Source organism: Scatophagus argus, chromosome 14, assembly GCF_020382885.2.
Source record: "Scatophagus argus isolate fScaArg1 chromosome 14, fScaArg1.pri, whole genome shotgun sequence".
NCBI lineage: Eukaryota > Metazoa > Chordata > Actinopteri > Scatophagidae > Scatophagus > Scatophagus argus.
In genome coordinates, this window is record NC_058506.1 from 6,156,277 (window position 1) to 6,183,332 (window position 27,056).

A 27,056-nucleotide genomic window follows, 5' to 3' on the forward strand; every position below is an offset into this window, starting at 1 on the left:
CCCTACACCCACTACTGACGCCAATTAGGGCGATAAACATTTTGAACACCAATTAGTTAAATAGCAATATGCTATCACAGCGTGATGCTAACGTTCTCCTTTGAAGCGTCACGTGCAGTGGTAACTCCCGCTGTAGTACAAGCAGACAGTCCCTGTGCTGAGCGCTGAGAGAAGGCTAAAATGCCGTTACAATAAGTAACGCAGACCAGTCTCTGTGCACCAGTGAGGACAACAGTAATGAATTTACCCTGCATGTCAGTGCTGACAAGTATTTTGTATCGCGGAGAATAAAATGAACAATTTTATAAAAATTAATATATGGATAAATAAGATACTTTGTATACTGTTTTTACTACACCGGTATGCCTCACTGTCTTACAGTCAATACACATAACATAATACATTAACATTAACAAAGTACAACGTGAATTTATTCAAATATCTACGGGCAGGACCCTGAGCTGACAAGTTAAAAAGACAACCAAAACACCGGAAAACATGCTTTTTGCGTTCAGAATAAAAGTAATGTTGTTGAAAAAAGGAGCTCAGGCTCAGGATTTGCCACCACAGGCCCCCAACAGAAACATATTGTCCACCAATCATCTACCAGACTTAACCTAACTATCAACATTTACTGATGCATTCCCCAAATCCATAAACAAGAATTAAGTGTTGAAACCCCCAGAGCTGTGTTGCTGTGGGTGTCAAACCTGTCAGTCTACCTGGACAGTGTTTACTTCTACTTTTTCAACCTGTTTTAACTTGCTGATGTGAATAGACTAGGATGTAATATAGTCATAGACTATGCAACATTATTTCACGTCACCCTTAAATGCCCAGAGTCAATTTCCACATGATTATTTTCTACTTTTTCCCTAAATCAGAGTGAGGTAGGTTTTATTTAGCCAAAATATGTCTGTAATAATCTTATCAGGCTGTGCCCTTTTTCGCCTATTTGCTCATACACTAAAAGAAGAAAAGGGTTGAATAAGGTTCCCCGATATGCCAGGTGTGAGCCATATCCCCCACATCTGCTTTGCACAGAATGACAGCAGTGACTAAACCTGAGATGAACAGAACTACATGAGGGTTACATCTGAGCCACAGTCTGTCCCCATGTGAGCAGCTGTTCCTGTTGGTTTCGTTGTTGTATGTCTGTCTATGTGGTGCACTGTCAGTGAGACATATGCTCTAACGATTCAGTTTTATGATAATAAAGTTGGGGACTTACAGGAAACATATTTATATACAAGCTCTTAAAATACTGGAGCGAGTAAACTGACACCCATGTGTAAAATCAGTGTAATGTCCTTTTAGTCCTTGTTTTGCTGTGAAGGCTCCGGGATACCCAGAGTACCTTGCCGCGCCTCATCGCTCAGGATTTCATTTTGAAAATCACACCCGGAAGTAGGCTTTTGTAACCCTGCGAACTTGACGTTGTCCAGACGCACTCTTTCTGAAACTGAAGCGCGCTGCTGTCCGTGTGGAGGCAGAGCAAGTGCCCTGAGAGGAGCAGAGGACGCGAGCGGCTCCGGGACATGTTCGTGTCTGTGGCTCTTTCTGAACCTGCTCCTCCACCTGCACTTCCTCTGCTAGGACAACTGCGCATCCAGTTTTGGGTGTGACAAATATCTTGTGTGTGTAGTGTGTCAAGATTTTGGCTTTTTTCCAGGCTGAGTGGAGGCGCGGATGACTTGACTTTATCACCGTCACTGCTTCTACTCATGTGTTTTGGACGTTTTCTTCGTGCTTTTTCTGTCCAGACCAAATGTTCTGGGAACACACGCGCGCACACACGGGGCTGCCTATGCGGATGTCCACTGATTTGTTTGCTGATGGTCAGAGGCTGAAGTTGAAGTCTCGCTCTTGAAGGTGTGAGCTCCAAATGCATTCGCTCCTGGGCCGGCGGGAGAAGAAAGAAGAAGAAGCCGGGTTTGGGGTCGATCTGGGTCTCTCTCCGGGCTTTCTGCCCCAAGCTGCCACCATGTTCAGCTGTGTGGGCTGCTTCTGGGTGCTCCTCTCCTCCGCTCTGGTCGCCGTGTGCAGTTTCAGCTTCATATCTCCTGCCTGGATTGTTAAGGACCAGCTGAGGAACAGTCACCACCATCACAACAACAACAAGGACTCGGTGAGCTTCGGCTTGCTGTGGCACTGCTCGGAGTCTCTGGATCACATGTACCGATGCTACACCTTCGGGGGACTGGGCAAATTCGCAGAGATCCCGTCCAGCTCCTGGCAGGTAGTTACCCACACACACCCGTGTCCTTCACATGTGGATAGATGAGAGCATGTGGGGTTTCAGTTAAGAGGGGCATGACATAGGTAGGAAACGGTTGCAAGGCAGCGGTTTTGTAGGAGCAAAACAGAGCAAATCGTTCAGTTTTCAAATTATATTCAAGCCTAATTATACAATCATGGAAATTCATGTGATTGAAGAAAAGTACTCTGGATTGATTAGAGATCTTTAATTAAAGAAGTTGATTATGCACCCATGACAAGTCAGTTGGACTTAAAATGCTACTTTAAAGGCTTATTATGCTGCAAATTTAACAAGATCTAGTCATCCATGAACCATTTTCCCATGCATCCACAGAAGCTGATTTTATTTTGCTGATGTGCAAAAGAAGTTCAAGGTTCACTGACACCTCATGACGGAGCTCTGTGCATCCTGCACACACACCATATGTGTCACAATAAACTGACTGACGCAACAAGATAATTACCGTGCCGCTGATGCTGCTCCTGAGTCAGTTTTCACCAAAACACACTGGGGACAATGCTGTGCGATTCAGTCAGAAGAAATGATTCATTGATCTGGGGGGTGTATCATACAGAGCAGCATCTGCAGCTCAGCGTGCCAGACACACATCAGAGCTGCTAAAGTGGCACTGGGCTGGCAGGCTGCTCACCGATCAGGCCTCTCCCACACGCAGGAATTTCAGTGCTTCCCCTCTTTGTCAAGCTGAAGCCGGTTAGGGAATGTGTGAGTGGTTGTTTCGGACCACACTTACATTCTCCCCACCTGTGGTGTAAACAGCTCTGCAGTTGCATCCAACCGGCAAACAGGCTCACAGATGGGAATGTTTGAGGGCGAACATCTGATGACACGGTGATCCAACGTGGATCTGTTTGCAGGACCTTGGACTTTGGAAAATACTGGAAATGACTGTTTTAGTTTTGTTGCAGGTTGTCGCTGAGGCTATTTGTAAGCTTGTTAGAGCAAAAACAATCCTCGTTAGGAGACATGTATCTGGGCCCTTTAGTAGTCATGCAAGTTATGGGATAATTTCATTTGTTACCACAGGCTGGCTGTTTGCCCCCCCCAGCCTTGCACTCCCCACTAAAAGACTACTACACTATACCAGCCACCCATGGAGTTATGATTTATGTATGAAGGAGAATTAGCATTTGAAAGGGAGATATTAATAAGTGGCTGCTTGTGTGATTGTAAGTATTTGCAAAGTAGGAAGAATGCAACGCTTAGGTTTTGTTTTTCACAGGTGTTGAAGCTGCAAAGAGATTGAAACACAGACAAGATGAGGCTCTCTGTATGTACAGATCATCTCATTTATAATCAACATCAACCACTACATGTCCTTAACTGAACTTAAGTGTGGCTTACTGTGTTTAAGGCTCATTTGGCTAAAACCAGTCATTTTCCCAGTTAGCCAGTTGTCAGTGAGTCAATTAGTGGCTCTTCCTGTTGTGAGCTTCTCTTCCAGTGAGTGTGAGTCTGATGGAGTTGCTTTTTCGCGCAGAGCTACATGTGTTATTACGGCGGTGAACCCGAGTGCACGATCCTGCTCCCACAGCCATTAATAAAGGTGAAGGGGCCATTAAGTTTTCATCAGATCCACTTTATTACTCCAGCACTCCTCACTGATGTGCACATCGTTTTGATGATGCCTTCCATTTTCAACTTGTCAACAACCTGCACACGCAAACACGAACCTGTGCAGGGCATAGAGCATGTGCTGAGGCACCCATACAGCAACAGAAGAAGACAAACTATCACTTCATGTTGACCTCTGTGGTCTCCATCAGAGTGGAAGCGTTGGCTCACTCTGAAAAGACAAGCTGAGCCCTGCGGATGCTGTGAGTGAACCAGAGGAGGGTGAGGACAGGACAGGAGAGGAGAAGGAGGAGGAGGAGGAGGAGAAGAAGAAGGCTCCCTTAGAGGGTGGCCTACTTGTGCTGTAGTTTCTGTGGGCTTTTCTGTTGTTGCTTCATGTTGTCAAAAGCTTTTTCTTGGACTGTGCTGCCATCCAGTGCCGCTGGTGCTCAGGAGCCCAGCAGTGTGGGCCGTCGCCAGGCTGGCAGGGCAGCTGCCTCCATTTAGTCTCACACACACACACACACACACACACACACACACACACACACACACACACACACACAGAGTCGTGTTTCCAACACTTTCGGGGACATTACATAGACTTACATTTGTTCCCTGAGGCTTAACCACAACCTAACCATAACAATAAACATTACCTGCCTAATCCAAACCCTAACCTTAAAGCAGCTCTTCACCATAATACTTAATGATTCATCTTGTGGGGACTGGCAGGTCCTCACAATGTGACTGTGTGAACAGATTTTTGTCTCCACAGACACACATCAGCTGATGACGCTTGTTTGTAGGTGGAGGGTTATTTAACATTGTTGTCAAAATGGTCACTGCTGTATCATTTGTTCTTATTGGGCCGCTGTCTATTTTAAGATACAAATCAGAAATAAAACGACCATAATAAAATAATAACGCGCATTGACTTAGTAGCAGTTACCTTGAACGACAAGGTTTGGCCGGTGGACGACATCTATGTTTATTAAGCTGAGTCACCCAGTCATAATGATGTCTTGGATGTTAACGTCAGACCTATTTACAAGATGGAAAGCAGTGACTCAGCACTATCAGTGATCCATAAAAGTGTTTTTAATGTGATCAGTGCAGCACAGCAGTCTCTTCTGCACTGTGGCTTTCTACATAAATTATTCCTTCTATTGCTTCTGGTTGTTGCTGCTAGGTTGTGTGATTTTCCATCACAGCAGACAGAGTATAGCCAGTGTGTGAGCATGCTTTTTATACACGCACACGACATACATGTGTGCAGAAGTCAGTGGAAGTGTGAAAGCGTGCGGTGGTGGTTGCCAGCTTGAACGTGTCGGTGGAGGACCGTGAGCTGCTGCTAGGTAAAGTGTGAAGGAGGACGAGGGTGCCTGCCAGAAAACATTTTCACTTTAACTTGTTAACAGCTTATGTGCTTCCAGCTGCTTCACAGCACTAAACACTGGAGCTGGATTAGCTTGGCCTGTGTAGTAACCAGCCAGCAGCTCAGACACATAGACTGTGAGTACACAGGAGGTGTGTCTGGGTGCTCTTGGATTGCACTATATGTGTTTGCCGTCTCTGTGGCGGCATGTGTGTTCTCATACCGTACATGCCCGACTAATGTCAAGGTCAGCTTGTAGCCTACATGAGTCGTGGCCGAGCTCCAGGAGCACTGATTGGAAAATGTCTGAGTTCTTCCTTCTCTTTTGTCTTTCTGTGCATAAAATGGCAGCATGACAAGGCAGAGATTGTGGGCTGTGGAATAAGGAATGTGATTGGCTTCCATTGAAATCCTCTGACACATGAGACAAAACAGTCGGCCCATGTTGTCTTTCCCACACGCCAAAACGATGAATTATGGACGTTGCTGGAGATGTTCTACCATGCACAATTGCCAGCTACCTATGAAGAACACTTACTGGTGCATAAACCCTGCTAGATGTTCCAAATGTCATTTCACTACTCACTGAGCCAGAACTACTTTTAAGTAGGTAGATAACTCATTTAATGAAATTCACTTACGATTCATCTGTCTGGCTGCTTCTCAGCTTTTGTCTTTTCCTTCCCTCGTTAACGTAAGTTCAGCTGTGAAAAACATGGACATTACTGCCTTGTTTTCAGTTTACTGTGAGAGCATGTTATTTTACATAAAAATTGTACAATGATTGCAAATAGTGAAATGATTTTATAGCCTCTTGAATGTCAGGATGTAATCTGTATTTTACAGTTCACTGCTTTAGCAAGATGAATCCCGGTAGTCCAGTTAAACCAGGGTCGCAGCATCTTCACTGCGTGTGTTGCACTGTCTGCAAGGTACAGCAGATAATAAAGCAACAGCAACCGATTAAAGCTCCAGTTTACTGGCAAATTAAACTAGAATCCTATTATGCCACGGCTGAGGAATATGTTGCAAATACACCAAATAAAAAACAGAAAAATACAATATCTGTTTCACTAAAAAAAAAAGACCATTATAGGACATAAAATGTTAACAGCTATTTATCTTTATTCACGATGGTAGCTTTTCTGTTTTTCAAAGTTTTTTTAAAGGCTGTTTCTCCTTCAACTAATGGATGGTACTCAAGTTCAATACAGGTGAATCACACCTTAAAGAATCGCATGAGCATCAGAAATGTGACAGTTGTGAAACTGTTTTCATAGTGAACAGTCGACCACTAAAGAACAAAATAACAAGTTTTGGTTACTCCAGATCAGGGACTGTACAATTAAACATATTGTGCCAGTTTAACATGTTGTGGCCAGGGAGTTTTGTTTTTTTTTTCAAAAGGATGGTTCAAAGTAAACATGAATAATCCAGGGGAGGTTATGTTCAACCCCCCCCTCACTGCCCCACTAATTTTTATACAGTCACTAAAAAGAAGTTTGAAGTCTTTCTTACTTTTTGGCATGATCCAACAGTATTCAAGTAACATTTATTCTGAGTGTTCTTTGAAGGAGATGATGTTTTATCCCACAGTCTGGAAAACAGCACATTTTACTGACAGCAACAGAATCGTCATACACAGTTTTCTAGTGTTTTCTGACTTAAATAGACAGCACTGAGATGAGCTATGACGTCGTGGAAAGGTCATATGGTAACAGCAAGCAAGAGTGAATGCACTGTTATTAAATATTTCTCTTTAACCAGATATGAAATGTGTCCTCTCAAGCATGATGTGAACTTATTGGACGGCGGGTTCAGGCAGAGATTCACCAGTTCATGGGCAGCCTGATAACAGAATGATGGACAAGGTCTGGACTTAATCTCTCTGAACAACATGAAGGAGGAATGAAGGGTCTTTGCCCAGAAAGTCCAATCACACACACACACACACACACACATATTCCCAGGGGAGTCAATGTGTTCCCTGCCACTTACTGACAAATACACCGGCTCAACAGACTAGCAGAGGTCTGTGAAATCTCCACTGAGCAGAAAGTCATCATTTTCGTCCTTGATGCAGACTGGTGTTGCTCCTTAGATTTACTGTAGCAGTAAAGCTTCACTCTCCTCTCTTCCTTTTAAAGCCACTCTCCTTTAATGCTAATGGGGAATCTCTGTGGTGAAAGCCATTTGTGTGGAAGTGTGTCTGCCTGTTATAAATGATGTTATGGGGTCTAATGCACATGTTGTATTCTGCCTCCCCCATGGGGGGAGTCCACTGCCCAGTTTGCATGCAAGACAAAAGGAGGACCTGTCTGGCTGCTTTTTCATACCGACCTCATTCTGTTTCGAGCTTCATGTACGCCGCTTTCCACAGAGGCACGTTCACCACACACGCAAGTATGGTTAGATAATTCAGACTGATGTGATGTGTCTACACACACACACACACACACACACACACGTACTGCTTTTACACAGAGAGATGAAAAGAGGTAGACTGACACAGATGCATAGACACAAAAAAATCTCTCACCCATCAGAGTGTGATCAAAAGAGGCATTGATTTGATGTACAGTGGCTGTCCATGTCAGCACTGATGCAGTAATTAGGGGTTCAGGGAGGGAATGCCGCAGGACATTAGAAGAGAAGGGAAAGAATTAAACTCAGTGAGTTAGTTCAGTAGAAATCCTTTCTGTTGTTGTTCTCCAAAAATCCATTTATAACAGCGCTAAAAGAAGGCCTTACCCACTCAAAACCAGCAGCCCCAGCAAACTGCCCTCGTCCACAGCACAAAGCAGCCTTCAGCCATATTCACACTCCGTAATCATCTGAACTCTGCTTCTTTTCAGGCGATATCATAAAAGGACTTCCACCTGTTATGTTGCGGCTAACGGCTCCGATCCATTTCCCACTCTGTTCCCTCCCTGACCTTTAATCCAGCGTGTTGTTGTCTGTGCACTTACCTGTGAACAAAGAGAAAGAAGAGAGCAAAGAGTACAGCATGGATGAGAGAAGCGAGTGAGAACGAGGAGGTCAAGAGTCATGTTTTACTACTGTCTCTTCCTCTGAGTTGTTTTTCAGGTGGCTGGTTTAGAGCAGGGCAACGCGTCGTCTTTCTGCTGGTGGCAAAGCTTCCAGCCCAGCCGCTGCTTTATGAGGCAGACATGTCCCTGGCCCCAGACTCGGCCTAATATAAATTAGTTGTGTTTTGTATTTGGCTGTCTGTTCACCTTGACTTACATTAGGTACAGAAATAGACTTATTGCAAAAAACTACTGCTGTAGAGAAGGAGAAGAACATCTACCTCTCAGGAAAGCGAGATAGATGTTTGATTCTTTGACAGCAAGTCCTGCGTGAAATGTAGTGTGCAGACTTATTATCATACAGTGCATGTTTACTTCAAGGCCACCGTCTGACTGGTGACAGCATTAATGGGAGGCAGTGTGTATACAGAGGAGCGGTGTACAGTGATAGATTTGGGGATGAATGGCCCATTTGAATGGGCCTAGTTTTTACACAGTTTGTTTTTCCTCACCTCTTGTTGGAACCAAACAGCATTTTTAAACTCCAGTGTGTTTGCTATTATGTAATGCACTTTGAGCACAATATCTGTTGGCATGGGTTAGAAGTGTACAATGGTGGGCTGATATGTCAGACAGTGTTGTCTGCCTCTGATATGAGCAGTTTGTAAAACTTGTCAACACTGCCTGTTGTCTGTGAAAGGTACTTAAAGCATTGTACTGGTGGCTCTGCATTTATTATGCCATTAATAGGAGTTGTGCATACCTTACACTGTCTCGAACTGCCAGACCTGTCTGGAGAATGTCCGGCAGCATCCATTATCATTCTGGAATAGAGGAAATAAAGTAATGACTTGTTTGCATTTCATTAAACCAATCAAGATCATCTTGGACAGCACTAAGCCCAGGACGCAGCAACGGTGCCCCTGCAAAATAGCACTGGGGGGGCTTGTTTTGTGCATGGAGAGGTGAGCTCCGGCATTAAAATGGAGAAATCTCTGCAAAAGAAAAGGTAACAGCTGTTGGTTTGTTGATACTGTTAGCGACCATTTTCAGAGGTTATTGTTGTTGTTGTTTCCTGTAGCGATGGGGATTATGAAAACATTAATACGCAGGGAGCAGAATGACACCTGAAATAGATGTCCAGTGGCAGGCTTATGTAGCACTCCGTATCCAGTGAGTCAGACCATGATTTTATACCGTCCAACATACAGAGACCACAGACCTGTTTGAGTCCATCACAGTGATTATTAGGTGCTTTTATTTATTTATTTATTCCCACAAAATCATGTTATCATGTGGAAATACAGTTAGAAGTAGAGACTCTTTGTGCTGATGTCTTCAAGAGCGCTCTGACATTTGAGACTTTCAGGTCGGCCATGAAAAAGACAAGTTCATCCTTGTCCTACTGTTTTCCCTCTGGATTTAAATTCACAACAGCACACATTAGCTCATTCATGCATTTCTTTTTGTAATCTCAATCTGAAAATCTTGCATGTTGGAATGTCCTTGAACCCCCTAACAAATAAGTTTACACCTCATGAAAGTACTCTGCAAGTTGATTTTCATGCCATTCAGAGAGGAATGCAAAGCAGTGACTGCCTGGAAGGTAGCTAATCAATTTAAAAGGCTTTAGAAAACATTTGCCAGTAATGCTGAGAATATTGGATTTGTAGTTCATTCAATTCAGTTGACTTTAATGACCACACAAAGCTACGCTGCTGGAGTTTGTTATTGGCACAGTTTGAAGCAGTCAACTTTCATTAACGTTATTTCACAATTTACAGTCAAATATCCAACAACATGATCACGAAGACACAGCACATAAGATACACATGGGAGACATGCAAGGTTTGGGTTTCAGTAGAGAGCCTTTCTTCCTCATGCTTTAAAAATAACTTAAGTACTGAAAATAGTGCAGCGATATGTTCAAAGCAAGTTGTTTTTTCCAACATACACACGACATGATCATTTTGGGGGTCATCATCTTGCTCAAGGACACTTCAACATGTGGAGGTGAAGACTGACCCACCAACCCTACAATAAGCTGTGGGGCTACAGTCGCCCTCTAAATGTTTCAGAGGTTCTTCCACATGTTTGAAATAGAATTCTGGGAAAGGTCACATGAATTTTTGTGTTTTAAGGTCTGCCTCTGCTCTTCCTTGTGGTAGGGTGTGTCCGTCCTCACAGCGATCCAGTCTAACTAGATTTAGCCACAATTCTGCAGGATTTGGGGAGAGCATGTCAACAGTCGGAGTGGGGCAAGAGGTCAGTGCTGCATACGGGAGAGGAACTGAAAGTGCAGAGGAACAGCTGTCCAGATGATGGATAGAACAGGTGGTTCAGACAGAGACAAGGAGGAGGAGCAGGAGAGAGGGGGGAGTATGTTGATCTGCATGTTATGCCTTTCTATGAGAAGTAGAGGAAATCAGTCTGGCTGAGAAGGAGAAGCATTTATGATCTCATAAGCCTTGATGGATGGATGGATGGATGTTACTTGTGGTGTATGATCATTTATATTTGATACCTGATACTCTCACACAGCAAAACACTTGCTGTGATGAAAGCCACCAATGGCCAAAAATGTGATATACTCTACCAGCAGACAAGAAATGTTTCTTCAAATATTGGCTGGATTCCCAGCAGTACCAAGCGTGTCCATACTGCGAGCGTTAATCTCTCCTATGAATTATACTCTTTGCTTTGGCGATATTTAAGAGCCTCTGATCAGCAATTCCCAGGTAGACACAGCGATCTGTCTGACTGATAGGAACGGGGAAGAGATGGGGCAGGCATAACGGAGGGCAGTTTCCTCCACCAGGCCAGCACGCTGAGTCAGCGGGCTGGAGGAGACCGCCGTCCATTTGTTAAGCGGCCTGTCGCTTCTTCTGCCTTCACTGTGGATCCTGCGGGTAGTTTATGTATTGATTTAACAGGGAGCCTTTCTCCATTTTTTAACATAAATGATGGCTCACTTGGCGCGATGCACTGAAGCAGGTCGTGGCTGTGTGAGTCGGTCTCCGTCAGGGTTGCAGGTAAAAGAGCTCAGGGTAACAGTAATATAACTTTAATGTGGTGAATCCACCTCCGCTTCACATCTTAAAGCTAACATTCTGTAGAGGAAAGAAGAGGTTTTTAAGAGGAGACACTCTTGATGAAATTACAAAAAACTATTTTTGTGATTCTCCACTGTGTCTTGATATAGTTTTTCTGCTCCACTTTTTCACTTCTCACAAATCTTGCAACATCAAAACATAAAGCTCCTGGGATCCAGCTCCACATCCGAGCTCCCAAACATAACTTCTCCGTTGGATCCCTGAGCGAGTTGTGCAGCTTCAGAGAAGAAAATCCACAAGTCCCATGTGTGTAGGCTTATGGTGCTACATAAAGGGAAATGTCACACAAGTTCTGCTTTGAAATATCTTACTCTTATGAGCTCTTAGACAGTTTTATACATGTCAGACATTAAAAAATTAGCCGCTGGTTGGGACACGAGTTGCCAGCGTTGCTGCTCAAACGTTTAGTTTTGGGGTCAGAAGGGAATTTCAGCATCTAATCAGATTTTCTGATCTTTCTGCAGGGAGTTGGTTGTTTTACTCAAAGCAAACACTTTCTTCCTCTCTCACTGAAACTATGTAGATAGAAGCAGCATTTATGAAGGGCAACTTTAGTGCACACAGTGGAGTTCATGTTTTTGTGTATCTGTGGTTATTTTGGTATTTTAATTTACTTTCATCATTTTAGTTACATTCCCTCTCTCTCTCTTTCTTTCTTTTTCCTTGGGCCTGATTTCAGTGAGGTCCAGGACCTGATCTTCATCCTTAGAGAACAATGTGTCACAGATTTTTTTTCTTTTAGTTTTATAAATGGACAACAGTGTGTATTATGATCAACTAGTGCCGGTGGTTTAGCTGACCCTTTGTTGCCCACTAAAACCAGCTTTGGGAGGAGGAAATTATTCCTCAATAAAAGGTTCATTTCCTACTCTGCTACAGTGAGGGGTTTGATGCTGCTGTGCTGAATGAAAGGAAAGGTGACTATGGGAGCACCCAGTGGGACATGGGTGAACGATCGATGTAACTTCTCAGATTAGATTGGAAAAAAAAAATCTATTTTAAGTTATTAAATGTACCCCCTCCAAGTCCAGGAGAATAATTCAGTTTCCTGAATTTTGTTTTTGCACCCATCCGTGGGCCAATATATAAGACCTTTAATAAGAAGAGTAGCTCCTAGCTGACCACTCAGGAATAAACAGAAATATTACTTTGTGAATGGACTCAAAAAATTAAATTCACATTACTGTGCCTTTCTACAGTAAAAGACAGCACATTTAAGGGTTGAACACAAGCTTTACTCACTTATCATTCATCAGTGTTCTCCCAGCAAGCTACAGAACTGAGCTTCATTAGTGACCCACTGTGTAATGATAAACTGTCATCATGTGAGATGAAACTGCTCAGCAGCATGTTGTTGTCCAGTTTCATCATTCTCTTCCTGAGTCTCTATAGGGCCAGACTCTGGGCTTCTTAACATGCAACAGATGCTCCTGATACTGAGACTGATGCAACTGTGATCCAGCCCTGGTAACACACTTATTGGCCCTGTGGAGATCTACTTTATTCTTGACATGCTTGAAAAAGATGAACACCGTTCCACCCTGTGATAAAACAACAGAGGTGTTTGACTGGTTTGATTTGGTTATTGGGAACTTGGGAACTAAATATTTCCCTGTAGCTATGCGTTCATTTTAGTGGGTCACGAAGTTTGTTGTAATCTGGGCGTAACATGGAGCAGTGTGACATGCTGCTGAAATGAAGGAGAGCGGTGGAGGCAGATCTAGTAGCATTTCCAGTTGCTACAGTACAGTATGTATGAATTATGAAATGTGCACTTGGGACCAGCAGTAGTGCAGATCATGCATAAATGCAGGAGCAAGCTGGGCTGGGTGAGTTTTTTTTGAGGGTGTGTGTGTGAGAGAACTGAAGGACGGCTGAAGCCCACACGCTCTCGTAAACTTCTCTATTACAGGTGGAGGAGGCTGGACCACGTGGACACGCTTCTAGTCCTCCTTTTGTTAGATTTTAGCAACGAAAAGCCACGTGCGTTTTTTGAAGTGAGGGAAGGTTTGTACTCATAATCAAATGCCAATATGCAAGGGTAATAAATATTACATCCAAATTCTTGAAAAAAAAATCCAAATTTCTTCTTTTTTCTGTCATCTGGGACAAGTCATCCAGTTCAAGCTGGATTGTGCAAAAGTAGTTCACTCATTAGAAGACACACAAATCACTGATTATAGCATTTGCACACACTTTTCAGACTAATTAATTTTTAGACTCTTCAACTCATCCCTTAGAACAGCATGGGGTAAACAGGTCATTAATCCCAACATCTCCCCATGAAGTGTTATGTTTTGCAACATACATGTGCAAATAGTACATCAAAAGAACTAATCCAAGTTAACATGCTGTCAGGTTAAAATGATCCTTAAATGATCCTCATCTGAAGTCAGAGAATTGATTTTTTTTTAGTGCTGGATGTAGTTACTTTTAACAACAGACATTAAAGGCACCATAAGTCGAAAGTCGAAACCATGACTAACGCCCAGCCAGTGAAAAGAGTTCTGATCATGTGATTGCAGTTATGTGAGGTAGACATGTAGGGAAGCTTCCCAGCATGCACTGGTGTAACAGACTCATTTACATGTGGTCCTTAGTGTGGACGTGTGTTTTCACACTTTCATTACTGTTAAAGTATGAATGTGGTACTGGGAGGGACGTTAGGGTGATAGGGTCCCGCTAAAGGAGACCCTATGGGAGGACAAGAGATGTTGAAGTGATAATCATAAGCCTGTAATTATTCTCTTGGACGCTGTGAAATTATTACAGTATGTATGAGAGTTGTATCATATACACATTTGGAGCATTGAATAAATTAGAATTTTTTAAATATTTTACCATGTATAGGTAGGTTTTTGAAAATTGGTTTGTGATAATTACATCAACAGAGGTATCACAGTGGTAATTGTGTCAACATGTCTTCATCGTGGAGTAACCTGTGTTGCAGGTTTAGGCTTAAGGACCTAAACTTAGAGTTACAGATAAATGTTAAGACAGCTTCAAATGGCAGCATTCACTTTACTGTTCACAACGTAAAAGACAGCTTTTCAGGTGCTTTTCAAATCAAACATTTCATCTTAGTTGTGACTGTTTGACTAGGTGGGTTGTTGCTTTTTATTATTAAAGCAAGAGTCATTTTATTAATCTACAAAGTGGAATAAATGAACGTCAAGAACAGCTGCTAGGTGGATGAGACATGCAGTACCCAATAATATAATAATACCTTCATTTATAATAATGTCCTGTCTGATGTTGTAATAAGATTTTTACTGATGATGAAAAAGGATTTTGGGTGGAGATTGAATCTACTGTTTTCATGACTCACTTGGGTAATGTTCTGTCTGATCTCTGCACGACGACCAATCAGCACGTGGCCGGGCGGGTTCATTTCCCATTTATCTTAATGCAGCTTTGCCTGATAAAAACATACCTTTTGCCATCTGTTGTATATTTCAAATTGTACATAAGGCCTAGTTTACGTTCTCAAAATCAGTGTCAGTTGTTAGTGTTGTCAGTAGGCTAACATGACACTAACAGTATTATAAATTTTGTATACTTGCTCCCTTTACATTTCTGAGAAAATAAAGCGTGTGTTTCCACATTACTACATTAGAATCATATTATTGGTCAAGTTGTTTCAGTGGGTTTTATTAAATTTGCAATTTTCATTACATTCTCAGGCATTATTACATTTTCAGTAAAGTGTTACATTACTGGGCCAAAACAATCTGCAGATGGAGCCTTACTGTATGTGGGCTGTAGTGTTATTGTGCCAGTATGAGACAGTACTGTATTTTTTTTTGTACTTTAAAAAGGCAAAGTACCCCCCCACCCATCTTCTTTGTATTTCTCTCACACTCCCATCTTGTTTTCTCCCCTAAGCTCCCTCCTTCTGTCTCTCCTCGGTGCTGTGGTTTTTGATGTAAAAAGATCAACCAAATAATTTCTGGATTGGGCCTCTTTGTGCACCAGTTATACTCCGCTGTTTGTCGGGTTGCCAAATATACGTCTGTATCAGTGATCAAAGGTGCTGATTAACAGTGATCGCCTCTGTTTCCTTCGTCTTTCTTTTTCCCCCTCAATTTATTCAGCTCTTCATTCCAAATTTTAACAGGATGGTTTTACATCCATTTCTTATTAGCATCTGTTTTCAAAGCCAAGAGACAAAGCAAGACAAATTCCACGGCTGGTGTCTTTTGAAGAGGCTCAGGGGGGAGGTAGTGAATGGTGAGGAGGGGAGTTTGGACACAAAAGTATCAGTTGCACTATAATTCAATTACAGCATCTATTGAGAGAGAGGAGAAAGGGGAAACTTTGCCTGGGGTTGCTCTCTTTTGACTACCCATCAGCCAACCCCCCACCTCCACCACCAGCAGCCTATTATAAAAGCTGAATAAAAACCTCTGAGGATGTCATCATTAAAGTGGGCTGCAAGGGGTCCCATACATTCCAAACCAGCTATCTGATCCCCCTATCTGATCTGATCCGCTTTTGTGATCTATTATGAACGAGGGTGCGATGGATAGGAGAGAGAGGAGGCGTCATTAAGAGGTTTCTGGTTAAATCCTGCATGCACATCAACCTGTACACCCCCTCCATCCTTTGCAGAGAATCAACCACCATTTAATTGAGAGAGAGATAAAGAGATGAGAAGCAGGAGAACAGCCTTGTGTATTGCAGCTTGCAATACACTGATATATAATGACTGAAGTGATGCTGTAGTTTGGAGGCACATAGCAACAGTATGGGAATATAGGAGCTCGTATGAACAGAATCTCTGAGTATAAATCTCTGGCTTCAGGCAGAGATGTACAGCCATGTAATCTGCTTGCTCTGATCTCTGCACTGTGGGAAAACAGTGGGAATCAGCCATGTGGCCCAGCCTCATATTTATGTGTGTGTGTGTGTGTGTGGGCTGATGATGCTCAGCACTGCCAGATGGACACTTGATCATTTTGTCATACAATTCTTGATTGAGCCATAAAGGAAACCTGTATGAACCCTGATCATCAGCGGTGAGGGAGTTTAATTATTTCTTCAGGTTTTGATTTTCACTGTGTTTTTTGATGTGAATCACTGGGACTGCTGGGCGTTATGTAGCTTTGAAAAGGAGGTATTTTTCTCAGAACAATGTGCCTAAAATAGAAGCTTTTTTCTGCGCCCTATAGCCCTCCATAACAGTCTCTTACATATGAGTCATTGTCTGTGCTGCTCTACCTGAGGGTTTCATAAAGATGATTCTCCTTTGGGATGATTCCCGTGTGCATCTATTTCCTGTTCCTGCAGTGCAGCTGATGTGAAACTAGAACTGTGGTTTATGTGTTTCTCCAGCAGTTCTGGGACCAGAGCCTCAGTCAAGTTTTTTGGCAGCTTGGCAGGCACCTTAGGCAATTTATATTCATGCAGCTTCTATTCATAGATTGAAATAAATCTTTATCTAAACGTCTTTGTTGAAAATAAAGAACATTATAGAAGATACAGACTTTTACAGCTGCGGTAATTTCTCTCTGGTGTAATCTTTGGTCTCATTTTCACTTTTGTTGGTGTGTTAGAATTTACGCTGCAGTTTTGAAACTCTTACCATCACTTACAGGCAGCCCATTACATATAATGTTTCAGCATGTCCTACTGACCACTGTATTATTATTGCACACTAGACAGTTCATTCAGTTAAAAGCTGAGAATGTATCAAACAAACTTTAATGAGTCCTCTGGGGAAATGCAGCAAAAGCTGAATCTGTGAAAGCTGTTGAAATCACAACAGCAACAAATTGCGAGCGGAGTGTGGAACCCGGTGAGCAAAAAGAAATTATGAGGAGTAAAAACATTGTTACCTGCCTGCTAAAATTTTGCAGTTATGTATTTACAGTAACACAACACATGCAGGACAGACTGAAGGCACTTGCAGAGTTGCAGAGTCATCATTCAGACTAACATATAACTGAATGACCATTTATGCAGGAGACATTTTACTGGCTGCAGTCAGTGTGAGCACCGTGTACAGCTCATTGCAACAGGTCACAGTGCAGCTTTGGCTCATTGATCAACAATCATTTGAGCTTATTCATCACCCCAGAGCCCAGAAGTGAAGTCCCTTTGGTCTACAGGTGTTGGAGCAGGTGGTGGGCAGTGACCTGGCAGGGAGGCAGCTGCTAAACTGGAACCAGGCCATATTTCTACTGGAGCTCTGTGGGCATGACAGGATTTACTTGCTAAAAATGAGTTGTTCAGACCGTATTGACTCCCGCTATACACTGCAGCTTCATTAACTGCCCAGGCACCCAACAATCAACCAATGCTACTGTGCTGGAATCAAACAACATAGCCTTGTGGTTTCTGCATGTCATGAATGAATGACAATGAATGAATAATATGGACCACTTGATCTGCGATAACAAATCCCTTTGAGCTCGGTTGAGCTCGACTTGATTGACAAAGGATCTTATCTTAACACCAGGCGCTCCTAAGTGCATTTTAGCACTTCTCTCGGTGCTGAAATGCTAAAAGCTGCTGAGAGCAACAAGTTCATTGCATTTCTTTCTGTATCATTAACAGAACAAGTTTACAGCAAGACTTAGTGATGCAGGACTCCTTTGGTTTACCTCGAACTTCTCTCAGTGCTAAAATGCTTTATGACTTGTTCTAAGTCCTAAAGTTAGGACTGACACACTCCTCATTTTTGGGATTTATAGCCTATGGGTGTTTTGTGAATCCAACCTGAGGGTCCTGCGATTAGATAATGGAGGACCAACTTTAGTTGATAGTGCAAGTGGCTAAACAAATCTGCAGTTAATCAAATGACATAAAATCAGTTCATATGGAGTGAAACAGTGGCTTTCGGAGCCCCCCGGCAATGTGGGGTCTGGAGGCAGTTGTCTGGTTGCCTCCTTCTGAAAGTGCAAGGCCTATTGTTTATCAGTGTGTTCACTCATAGCGGGCTTTCTGTTTCAGAAAAAAATATCTTCCTCTAGCTGGAATATGAACAGTAATGACAGATTGACAGATTGTTTTGGAGCCCTTGGAGACTCTGAACCAACTTCCTTCCCTGAAATATGATTGAAATCAAACATCCCTGCACGTCACATACTGCACATACTGACTTACAAAGTGATGTCTTTCAAGGTGTGTGTGCTTCCCTGTCTCTAATGTGTTTCAGGAGAGGTTCCAGCATTGGCTCATACTAGCCTTAGTCAGTATCAAGGTATTATCATTATGATATTATACCTGGGTGTTTTGAAATCTTGATTTATAGTCAAAAATACGTATGCTTCTTTTTCTATGAAACTGATGCTGAGAAGCTGTAAGGTGAATGTAGTATGCAGCACACTCCACCAGAAGATGTAGACAATTGACAATATGTTTGGGATGAACAGAGATCTTTTCCACATTGCCTCCAGGATGAAAAGGATTTTCGAAGGTTTATAAGGTTGTTTAACTGTCGCTTAGCAACCGACAAACTGCACAGAACGCTGACTCCAGTGGATTGCATCTTCTCATCACGCGTCCACTCATTGTCACTGGTTGGCTATTCAGTAGGAGACCTATGAAAATACTCCATCATCTATCCTGCCAGTCCTGCTGTGTATTTGGCTAACTGAGCTATTGCCTTACAGCTAAAAAAGAGCTCTGCCCAATGATAAAGTTAAGCCAGGCAAGACAAACAAAGTTTATTAGTCATATGATTTTATTCAATTGCCAGTCTGACATCACTATCCACACATCATCTCTAATCAGCCCACTGATGTGTTGATCTCTGTGTTATTGAGTCCTAAAGCAAGAATCTATGGAAGAATGGATATTATTTCCTCCATATATGGACCATAAGAATTTAAACCCACTATTAGTAGTAGTTAGGCTAATTGCATATTAAACATGCAGTATTGTAGGCTAGATAATGTCATACGTGCTACAATGAAGTCTGTCACCAGCAGTACAGTATAGTATATAGTGTACAGAAGGTATAAAGGAATGAAAAAACATTCACTGCCCAAGCCTGGCTCATATATGGCTTGTGTCTTAGTTCATTCATCTGTCACTGTGTGTGTGTGTGTGAAAGTGACACTCTGGGTGTATAGGAGAGATTCCCACAGTGTTTTCATTTAACATGATACCCAAGACCCAACACCACATTAAAGCATTGCTTTGAAGCAGGGAGCATCCTGTGTGGCTCCCTGGAAGAAAACACTGGATGTCCAATGAAAAGTGAGGAGCTTTTAAATGTTACTGTGATTCTTTGTGGCTCTTAGTCGGCGAAAGATTAGTGATATTGACCCTGACGCTATAAGGGAAAATTTTATTAGTTAGTTATTTTTGTTTTTTTCCTTTTTCATGAAGACAGCAACATTTACTACTATTCCAGGTAGTAGAATGTGTACACTTTGTGGGACAGCCACATGAGGCCAAAAGAAAAAAAAAGAAAAAGCAGTAAGACAACCCACAGGGTGAGATTTATGCAGAAAGTTGGCTTTTTCAGAAACTGGTTAAAGAAATGTGCTGAAATGCAAAAATCTGTCCCTTAGAGCTTATGTTTTAAATTATTTAACTCTTACATTTTTAAATTATTCATTTTAATGTCATTACTTTGATAAAAATTCTTCACATCTCCCGCTACATAATGACATTAAAGCTGGCACTTGACCTTATGTACCTCACCATCACATCACTGATGAAAGTCACAGTCGGAGTTTTCCTGTCGGACTCAAAGCTTTGTAAAGTTGCAAAAGAGTTCACTCTGCATGCGAACACTTATGCTTACCAGCAAATAAATACAAATCAAAGTGCTGATTTCTGGTGAGAAGAGATGCTGGTGGTAGGTCTAAGAGGCCTGTCACAGCAACAAAGAAAATATGCATGTAATATGTGTTTTAAAAATTAGGAGTGCCTTACTCGTGAAGCAATGGTTTCTGTTCCTGAAACAAATCACAGAGACAGGCTGCAGGCAGAAATAAGACTGTGTCTATAAACTATATTTCAAAGAATAAGCAGGTTTGGTTAAGGCACATTCATACAAATCCCGTTAAAATCATGCAACCTTTGTTTAGGTCAGGTGCAGTGCTTTGCAGTGTCACCTCACAGTGAGAGGGTTCCAGGTTTGACTCCCGGTCTGGGCCTTTCTGTGTTGAGTTTGCATGTTCTCCCTGTGCCTGCGTGGGTTTTCTCTGGGTACTCTGGCTTCCTCCCACAATCCCAAAAGCATTCACATTAGGTTAATTGACTACTACTGTCTGTCCGTCTTTGTCTATAAGCGCTGCAATTGACTGTCGACCAGTCCATAGAAGAGCCCATAGAAAGCTGGGATAGGGTGTGTCCCCCCACCCCGAGACCCTGATGGATAAACAGTATAGAAAATGGATGGATTTTCCTTTACTTTGGTTACTTACTTTACAGGAACCTGAAGGAAAACTGTCTCTGGACTGATGTTGTGAATTCGCAATTACAATTGGTTACATTTTTTTCAGTTAGTAAAACTTTGGGTAATAGAATCAGACTACTGCAAAGTAACCACTGAAATCTCTGTGGAAAAGTTCACATCAGACTTGTCTGATAATGAATTATTTGACAGTTTCTGCTCTGTAGTAGGCAATGTGTTTGTGTGTCACCGTTTTAATGAGTCTGGCCAAAGTGTTGCCTGAAGCTTTAGGTACATGTGTGACTGTGATGAACCGTCTCGTTGCAACCTGGAACTGATTTTAGTCATTTTGATCATTTCATCATTTTGATGAAGTCATCGCTAAGTCAGTTCCAAAATATCTAAAACTATTCCAGCCTTTTCTCATATTAATCAACAGGTGTTTTGTCTTTGCCTGACAACACGTCCTACTGTCATACTTGTTATGGGATTTAATATTACAATATCACGATCCCTATACTCCCAGAGTAATAGGAATTCCTCTCTGAACATATATGTTTGTATGCTAACATTGACTGACTCCATCTGTGTAGCAGTGTGTGTGTGTGTGTGTGTGTGTGTGGTGGAGTGGGAACAGTGAGCGCTCTCTTGTCCTCCTAAGTGCTCCTGAATGTCACATCCTATCTGCAGCCTGTCCCCGAGGCACAAATGGACACTCCATCCACTTGTCAGGTGATTAATCTCCTCTCCCCTCTCTCCCTCATCTCCTCTCCATCTCGTATTCACTCTGTACACACAGCCGCGTCAGCCATTCAGAAGACCGTCTCACACACACACACACACACACACACACTTATCTGTACTACACTGCCTCTCCCACTCTCTTCCTAGTGAAGATCAATGAGGAGGATGGATGTATTATTCAGCACATTAATTTAGAGGTGGGGGGTATTTTTTGTGTTAGTGCCCTGGCAGAGTTATTAGAGTGATGATGAAGTTACATGACAAGCAAAGAGAGAAAAGGCACAGTGGAAGGGAAACAGTTTTTTGATAAAATCGGATTTCTTATGTGAGGTGGAAGGAGCAGAAACACCTCTGGTGGCTCAGAAATGTTCTGGAAAGCAGTGTTACGGTGCTAATGGGCTTCTCGAGGCAGAACATGTCAAGACTCATGCTACAGTGTGACCGCTGGGCTTGCGCGCTGCTGAATGCTGATTTGTGATGGGCTGAGGCCAGCTCACAGGGTGAGAGAGCAGTTGCAGTGCGTAAGGCATACCTGTACACATGAACAATGCACACTGAAGCACACACGCAGAGAGAACTGTTGAGAAATATGGCAAACTTGTCACGTCTGCTTACCGGAGGATCCGCAGTGGTCTCACTTCACCTCTTGTCCTCCATAAAGACGAGGCATTGGATTGTAAAGTGGAGGGGTTATTTCTGTCAAGGGCCGATGCTGAGTATTAACTGTCTTCTATAGCTGATATTTCTGAAGAGCAGAAATCCCCCATTTTCCACAGCTGAAACATTTAGCCATTCAGTCCAGGCTTGGAAAGGCAAAGCGTGTTTAATGAGACATGCCCTGCCATCCCCATCTTGTAACTCCCAATTGGGGATACAATGAAATTTCATTGGCCCACACAATGTAATCCCTGACTTCCTTAATGTAATTGGAAATCAAAGAGTCCCCTTCAGACTGTCCCTTTATTACTCAAAGCAGCTGGCTTGAGTTTTTTGTATTGGTGTGGTTATTGGTCTCCAACAGGCTTAGGATATGGACAATTTATTGTGGGAAACCAATAAAGTTTCTTTATGACTGAGCCAGGTAGTATACATGTGCATATGCACTGTTACAATTATGGTTATATTAACAGCTAATGGCTGCTTGCTAGCACTGTGGGATTAATTGGTGCTAGTGGGTCAAATCCATCAGTTTTGTTCGTAATAATCATGGTTGTGATGCATAAGTTATGTCTCTTCCTTCAGCATAGCATAAGTCTCAATATCTGTAGATCATTACCTTCCAAATCAAGTGTTCCGATTCAGTAAAGTGAAAGACAAAGCGATTAAGACAAAAGATTAAGTCTGTCTGTTTCTGTTTCAGTCTTCTGCCAAATGAAAACTTTTAATTCTTCCCTCCACAATTTTCCACTCTTTCAACCCATCGTTTTCCTCTGTGACTCCAGCTGTTACAGTTGCTCGACCGGTTATTAACACATAATTGCAATCTATTTAGGAAACATCACTGAGACGACCAGTGCTGTTAGCAGCTCATTTTCTACTAAATTAGCTTGCTCATAGCAACGCAAGTACATTTGAGGAAAGAAGGAAAGAAGCTTGCGCAATGCTTCTGTGGCCTATTGTCTGCAAGTAAAAATGGTAATGATAAAGAGTTTGTTTCAGAACATCAGAACACATGCGGATGCAGTGTTGGGCGCTGATTAATTGAAGAACCATTAATTGAAATGTTGGTTTCTGTAAAAATAGCTGTATGGCGCTCTGATAGCCTTTGTTAGTCTCTTGGGCTGTGTTTAAATGGCACACAGAAAATGTCATGTGTATAAATCTATTAGTGCTTGCAGATAATAAAGTGAGTGAAAATGGATGGAATCTGCACAAAGCAGCAGGATTTACAGCTTACATATGCATTTGGATGTACAGCCATATACATTTAGCCATTACCCAACCCCCCCCAAAAATCATGTGTTTTTATCCTAGTCACCATTATCAGACTTAATTCAGCTGACTACTCATAACATGTCGTTTATTGGTTAGTGAGAGTGTACCTGAACATGGCTGTCCTCCCCCTCTCAAGCTCCACTCCCCTATATGAGTACCTTTTATGTGTCATAGTGAATTGAAAACAGCAGGGTGGGAGGTATGTTGGGAGCCCACAAGGCACGCCAAGATCAAGCTACAGAGAGAAAGGAGACATTTCTCTGCATACATGAATATCATTCCAGCGAGAGGGGGAGAAGAACAAAGACCAATGAAGTTAATGACTTTCCCATATCTTCAAGTGTGCTGCTGCGTTTTCTCTGTCCTCTTGTAGTCTCCTGTTTCAGAACAAGAAAAACAAGTAGCTGTGGTTTAGATAAGGGTTCTTACTGACAACATTTTCCTTTACTTGTTATGTCCTTGTTATGGTATATTAAATTACCTCATATACACTAGACAAAGGTGTTTGAATATTTCAGGGGTTGGGCTTGGCCTCTTACTTCCAGTGAATGGAAATCTTACTGCTTCAGCATACCAATACATTTTGGACAATGCTATGCTTCCAACTTTGTGGTAACAGTTTGGTGAAGGTCCTTTTCTAGTCTAGCATGACTGTGTCCCTGTGTACAAAGCAAAGTCCATAAAGACATGATTGGATGAGTTTGGTGTGGAAAACCTCGACTGGCTCACACAGAGTCAACCCCATCAAACACTTTTAGGATGAACTGGAACAGAGAGAACATAGAGGCCTATTTCATCCTATAAGCTCATGTTGATCTACTGCATGAATGGGCAAAAATTCCCACAGAAACACTCCGACATCTTGTGGAAACCTTCCCAGAAGAGTGGAAACTGTTGTAGCTGCAAGTGTGGGGACCGACTCCATATTAATTACTATGTATTTAAAAGGCAATGCCATCAAAGCTGCTGGTGTGGTGGTCAGGTGGCCCAATACTTTTGTTCGTATAGTTTATGATGGCTCACATAACTACTTGTATGCGAACAGGGTCATGCTGATACACCCTGATGATTGCCCCACACCCCTTTCTCAGCCTTGATTTTCGTGCAAAAAAAAATTAAATTAAAAATGAGCTCTTGGTGTCAGACAAAATCTGACAAAATAATGTATGTGATATTAAGTGGGACATTTTCTTTCACAAACAAACCAGTAATCCTTTTTGTGTTTGCTTCCATTCACATCAGCTTTATCATCATATTTAGCATTTCTGTCATTTCTATTATCTCATATCTTTTAGGTGATTATTTTTCCCCTTCCACTTCCCGTTCTAGTCAGTTTCATTTGTACCAGCCTAAATCACAAACTAGTCTCAAAGGGCTTTACAATCTGTGAAGCATATGACACCCTAAGACCCTAGACCTAATAAGTGTTGTGTTTATATGGAGTAAAAGATTGACAAAATTAGATAAAGACTCCAAGTTTGCAGGTTGTAATTCTTATACTCTCTGTGAAAGCAGGGGAAAACAGCCATAGCCATGCAAGGGCCCTGTGAGGCTGTGTGACTGTATGTAGGCACAGCAGAGCTTTGAGCTAAATGCTAACATCAGCATGCAGACAAGCTCTCAATGTTGTCTCATTGCTGATGTGCTGATGTTCAGCAGATATGTTTACCATGTACTAGCTAGTAAATAAGCATGCTAACATTTATTGTGTATTAATTAGTACTGAACATGCACATGTAATCCATCCATGCACATGAAAACAAGTACAGTTTAGGCTGATGGGAATGTGTTAATTTAGTACGTTTTTAATCTTAAAAAAAAATAAAGAAATAAAATTTTTGACCTGGATGAGCAGGATTCATCCCAGTGGGCCCTTTAATATCTGTATAAAATTTGAGTTTCAAAATTTCTCTGCTGCTTGAGCAAATATCCCAGCCACCATCACAAGGCAAAAATTGTGACCAGACATGGTACTGCTAGAGAACTGAAACATGTTCTGAATAACAATGTCATTTGAATCATACATTTGATCAAATTTAACTTATAATCATTCTCAAAATGATTTACAATAAAATCACGTTCCTGAAGGAGTTGTTCTTATTCTGCACTTCTCCTTTGCTTCACAGCTAGGGCCAAGGTGCCCTTGTGCAAGGCACTTAGCTTCCCAGCTGATCTGTACTCCAGATGTGTATAAATGCACTGTTTAGGTATGCTGGGCATTGATGAAGAACACCCACGTTCAACAAACCTAGACAAAAAAAGGTCAAACGAATAATCATCATCATTGCCACCAACATTACAGCACTTTAATGTTTCCCTGCTGCCCTCTCTGCCTTTCCGCCAAACTCTAAGAACAAGCTAATTAAATCTTCTGTCAGGCATGGAAATCACTCTGCTTTCATCCTTCCTCCATTCACGTCAGTCACATCAGGGACATGCATAATGACACGTGTTTTCGGGCTGTAATTCCCTTGTGCATGTTAGACATTTCTCTCTGATCGCCCCCGCCTGCATGCTAATCACGAACGAACGTAGAGCTGTTTCCTGACTGTGTTAGTGTGCTGCACTTGTCCAACCACTTGACTGCTAAATGTGTCGAGGAGGACGTGTGGCTGCTTTATTGAAGGTGAAGAGTCAGCTGAGGGGTTATGTAGATCAAACAGCACCACGAAGACACACCCACATGTGCGTGCACTTCCTCAGGGCTAATGTACTGCAGAGTTTTAAACTTAGCTGCCACTCATCCAGGAATACACACTTTCCCCGGAGTCTCTGTAAGAGGCAAATAAGAGGACTGTTCAGCACAGTGATCAGCGTGAAAAGCAAGTCAAGAAACTGACAGCACTTTTGTAGGAATAACTTCCTCACTGCTATGCTTGCAGATTTACTAGTATGGGTACAGTCATAGCTGTTAAAAGTTGTAAATGAATCTATTGTGTGTGTGTGTGTGCTTCTGTAATAGTGCTTTCTGTCTCTGTTTTGCTCTTCTTGCATGGTGTGTGTGATTAAGCAAAGATGTAATGAACAGGGACAGAGTCCTGTTGTTTGGCCATGGAGTGCTGCTTTCCAGCTGAGAGAGCCATTAACCTGTAAGGAGTGAGATTACACAATCTGACCTGACCAAAACACACCTTTTTGGCTTCGAGGAGTGTTTTCAAATGTGGCGGTTAACTCTGACAGGAAGATAAACATGTACACATTGGTTTGTGGCTGCATGACAGAACAAGCAGCTTGCCACAGATGAAGAATTTGCTCCCTGTTGTCAATGTGTGCAAATGTATGTCAGTCAGGGTGGTGTTGGCTCTGTAAATGGGGCTAATATCCAATTGCTCTGTTTGTGTTCTTCAGACCAGTGCGGTGCTCTGTTCAGGAGGCTGTGCTCTGCTGGCTGTCAGCTCCCTGTTGGCCATCATTACCATCTTCCTGCCCAGCGGAGGATGTGAGAGGAGGATCTGCACCCTGGCTGGATACATGCAGATGGCTGCAGGTCAGTACAAATGTGAATACACACATAACAACACACTCATACTAGACGACACGGACGACATCCTTGCATATGTACAAAATCCACAATTTTAGTAGCCTGTTTTCTCTTTGTGCAAACAAACAGAAGACATCCTTCACCGTTCCATTTTTCACCGCATCTCTGCAGCAAGTAGTGTTAACGCTGCCT

At 42.3% G+C, this 27,056-nt stretch overlaps 1 protein-coding gene across 3 annotated transcripts in view; it reads left to right on the forward strand.

The window, feature by feature from the left end:
- The first annotated feature begins 418 nt into the window (after positions 1-418).
- Positions 419-27,056, forward strand: part of LOC124070212 (transmembrane protein 211) — an 89,451-nt gene continuing 62,813 nt past the window's right edge. For 2 of the 3 annotated variants that reach the window (XR_006845159.1, XR_006845160.1), the window contains exons 1-2: positions 419-2,239; positions 26,732-26,870. Coding sequence is in view for 1 of the 3 variants with exons in the window: in XM_046409875.1 (XP_046265831.1) it covers positions 1,886-2,239; positions 26,732-26,870 (493 nt within the window). In the remaining 2 variants the exon portion in view is untranslated. The remainder of the gene's footprint in view (positions 2,240-26,731; positions 26,871-27,056) is intronic. The other variant, XM_046409875.1, reaches the window with a different exon arrangement.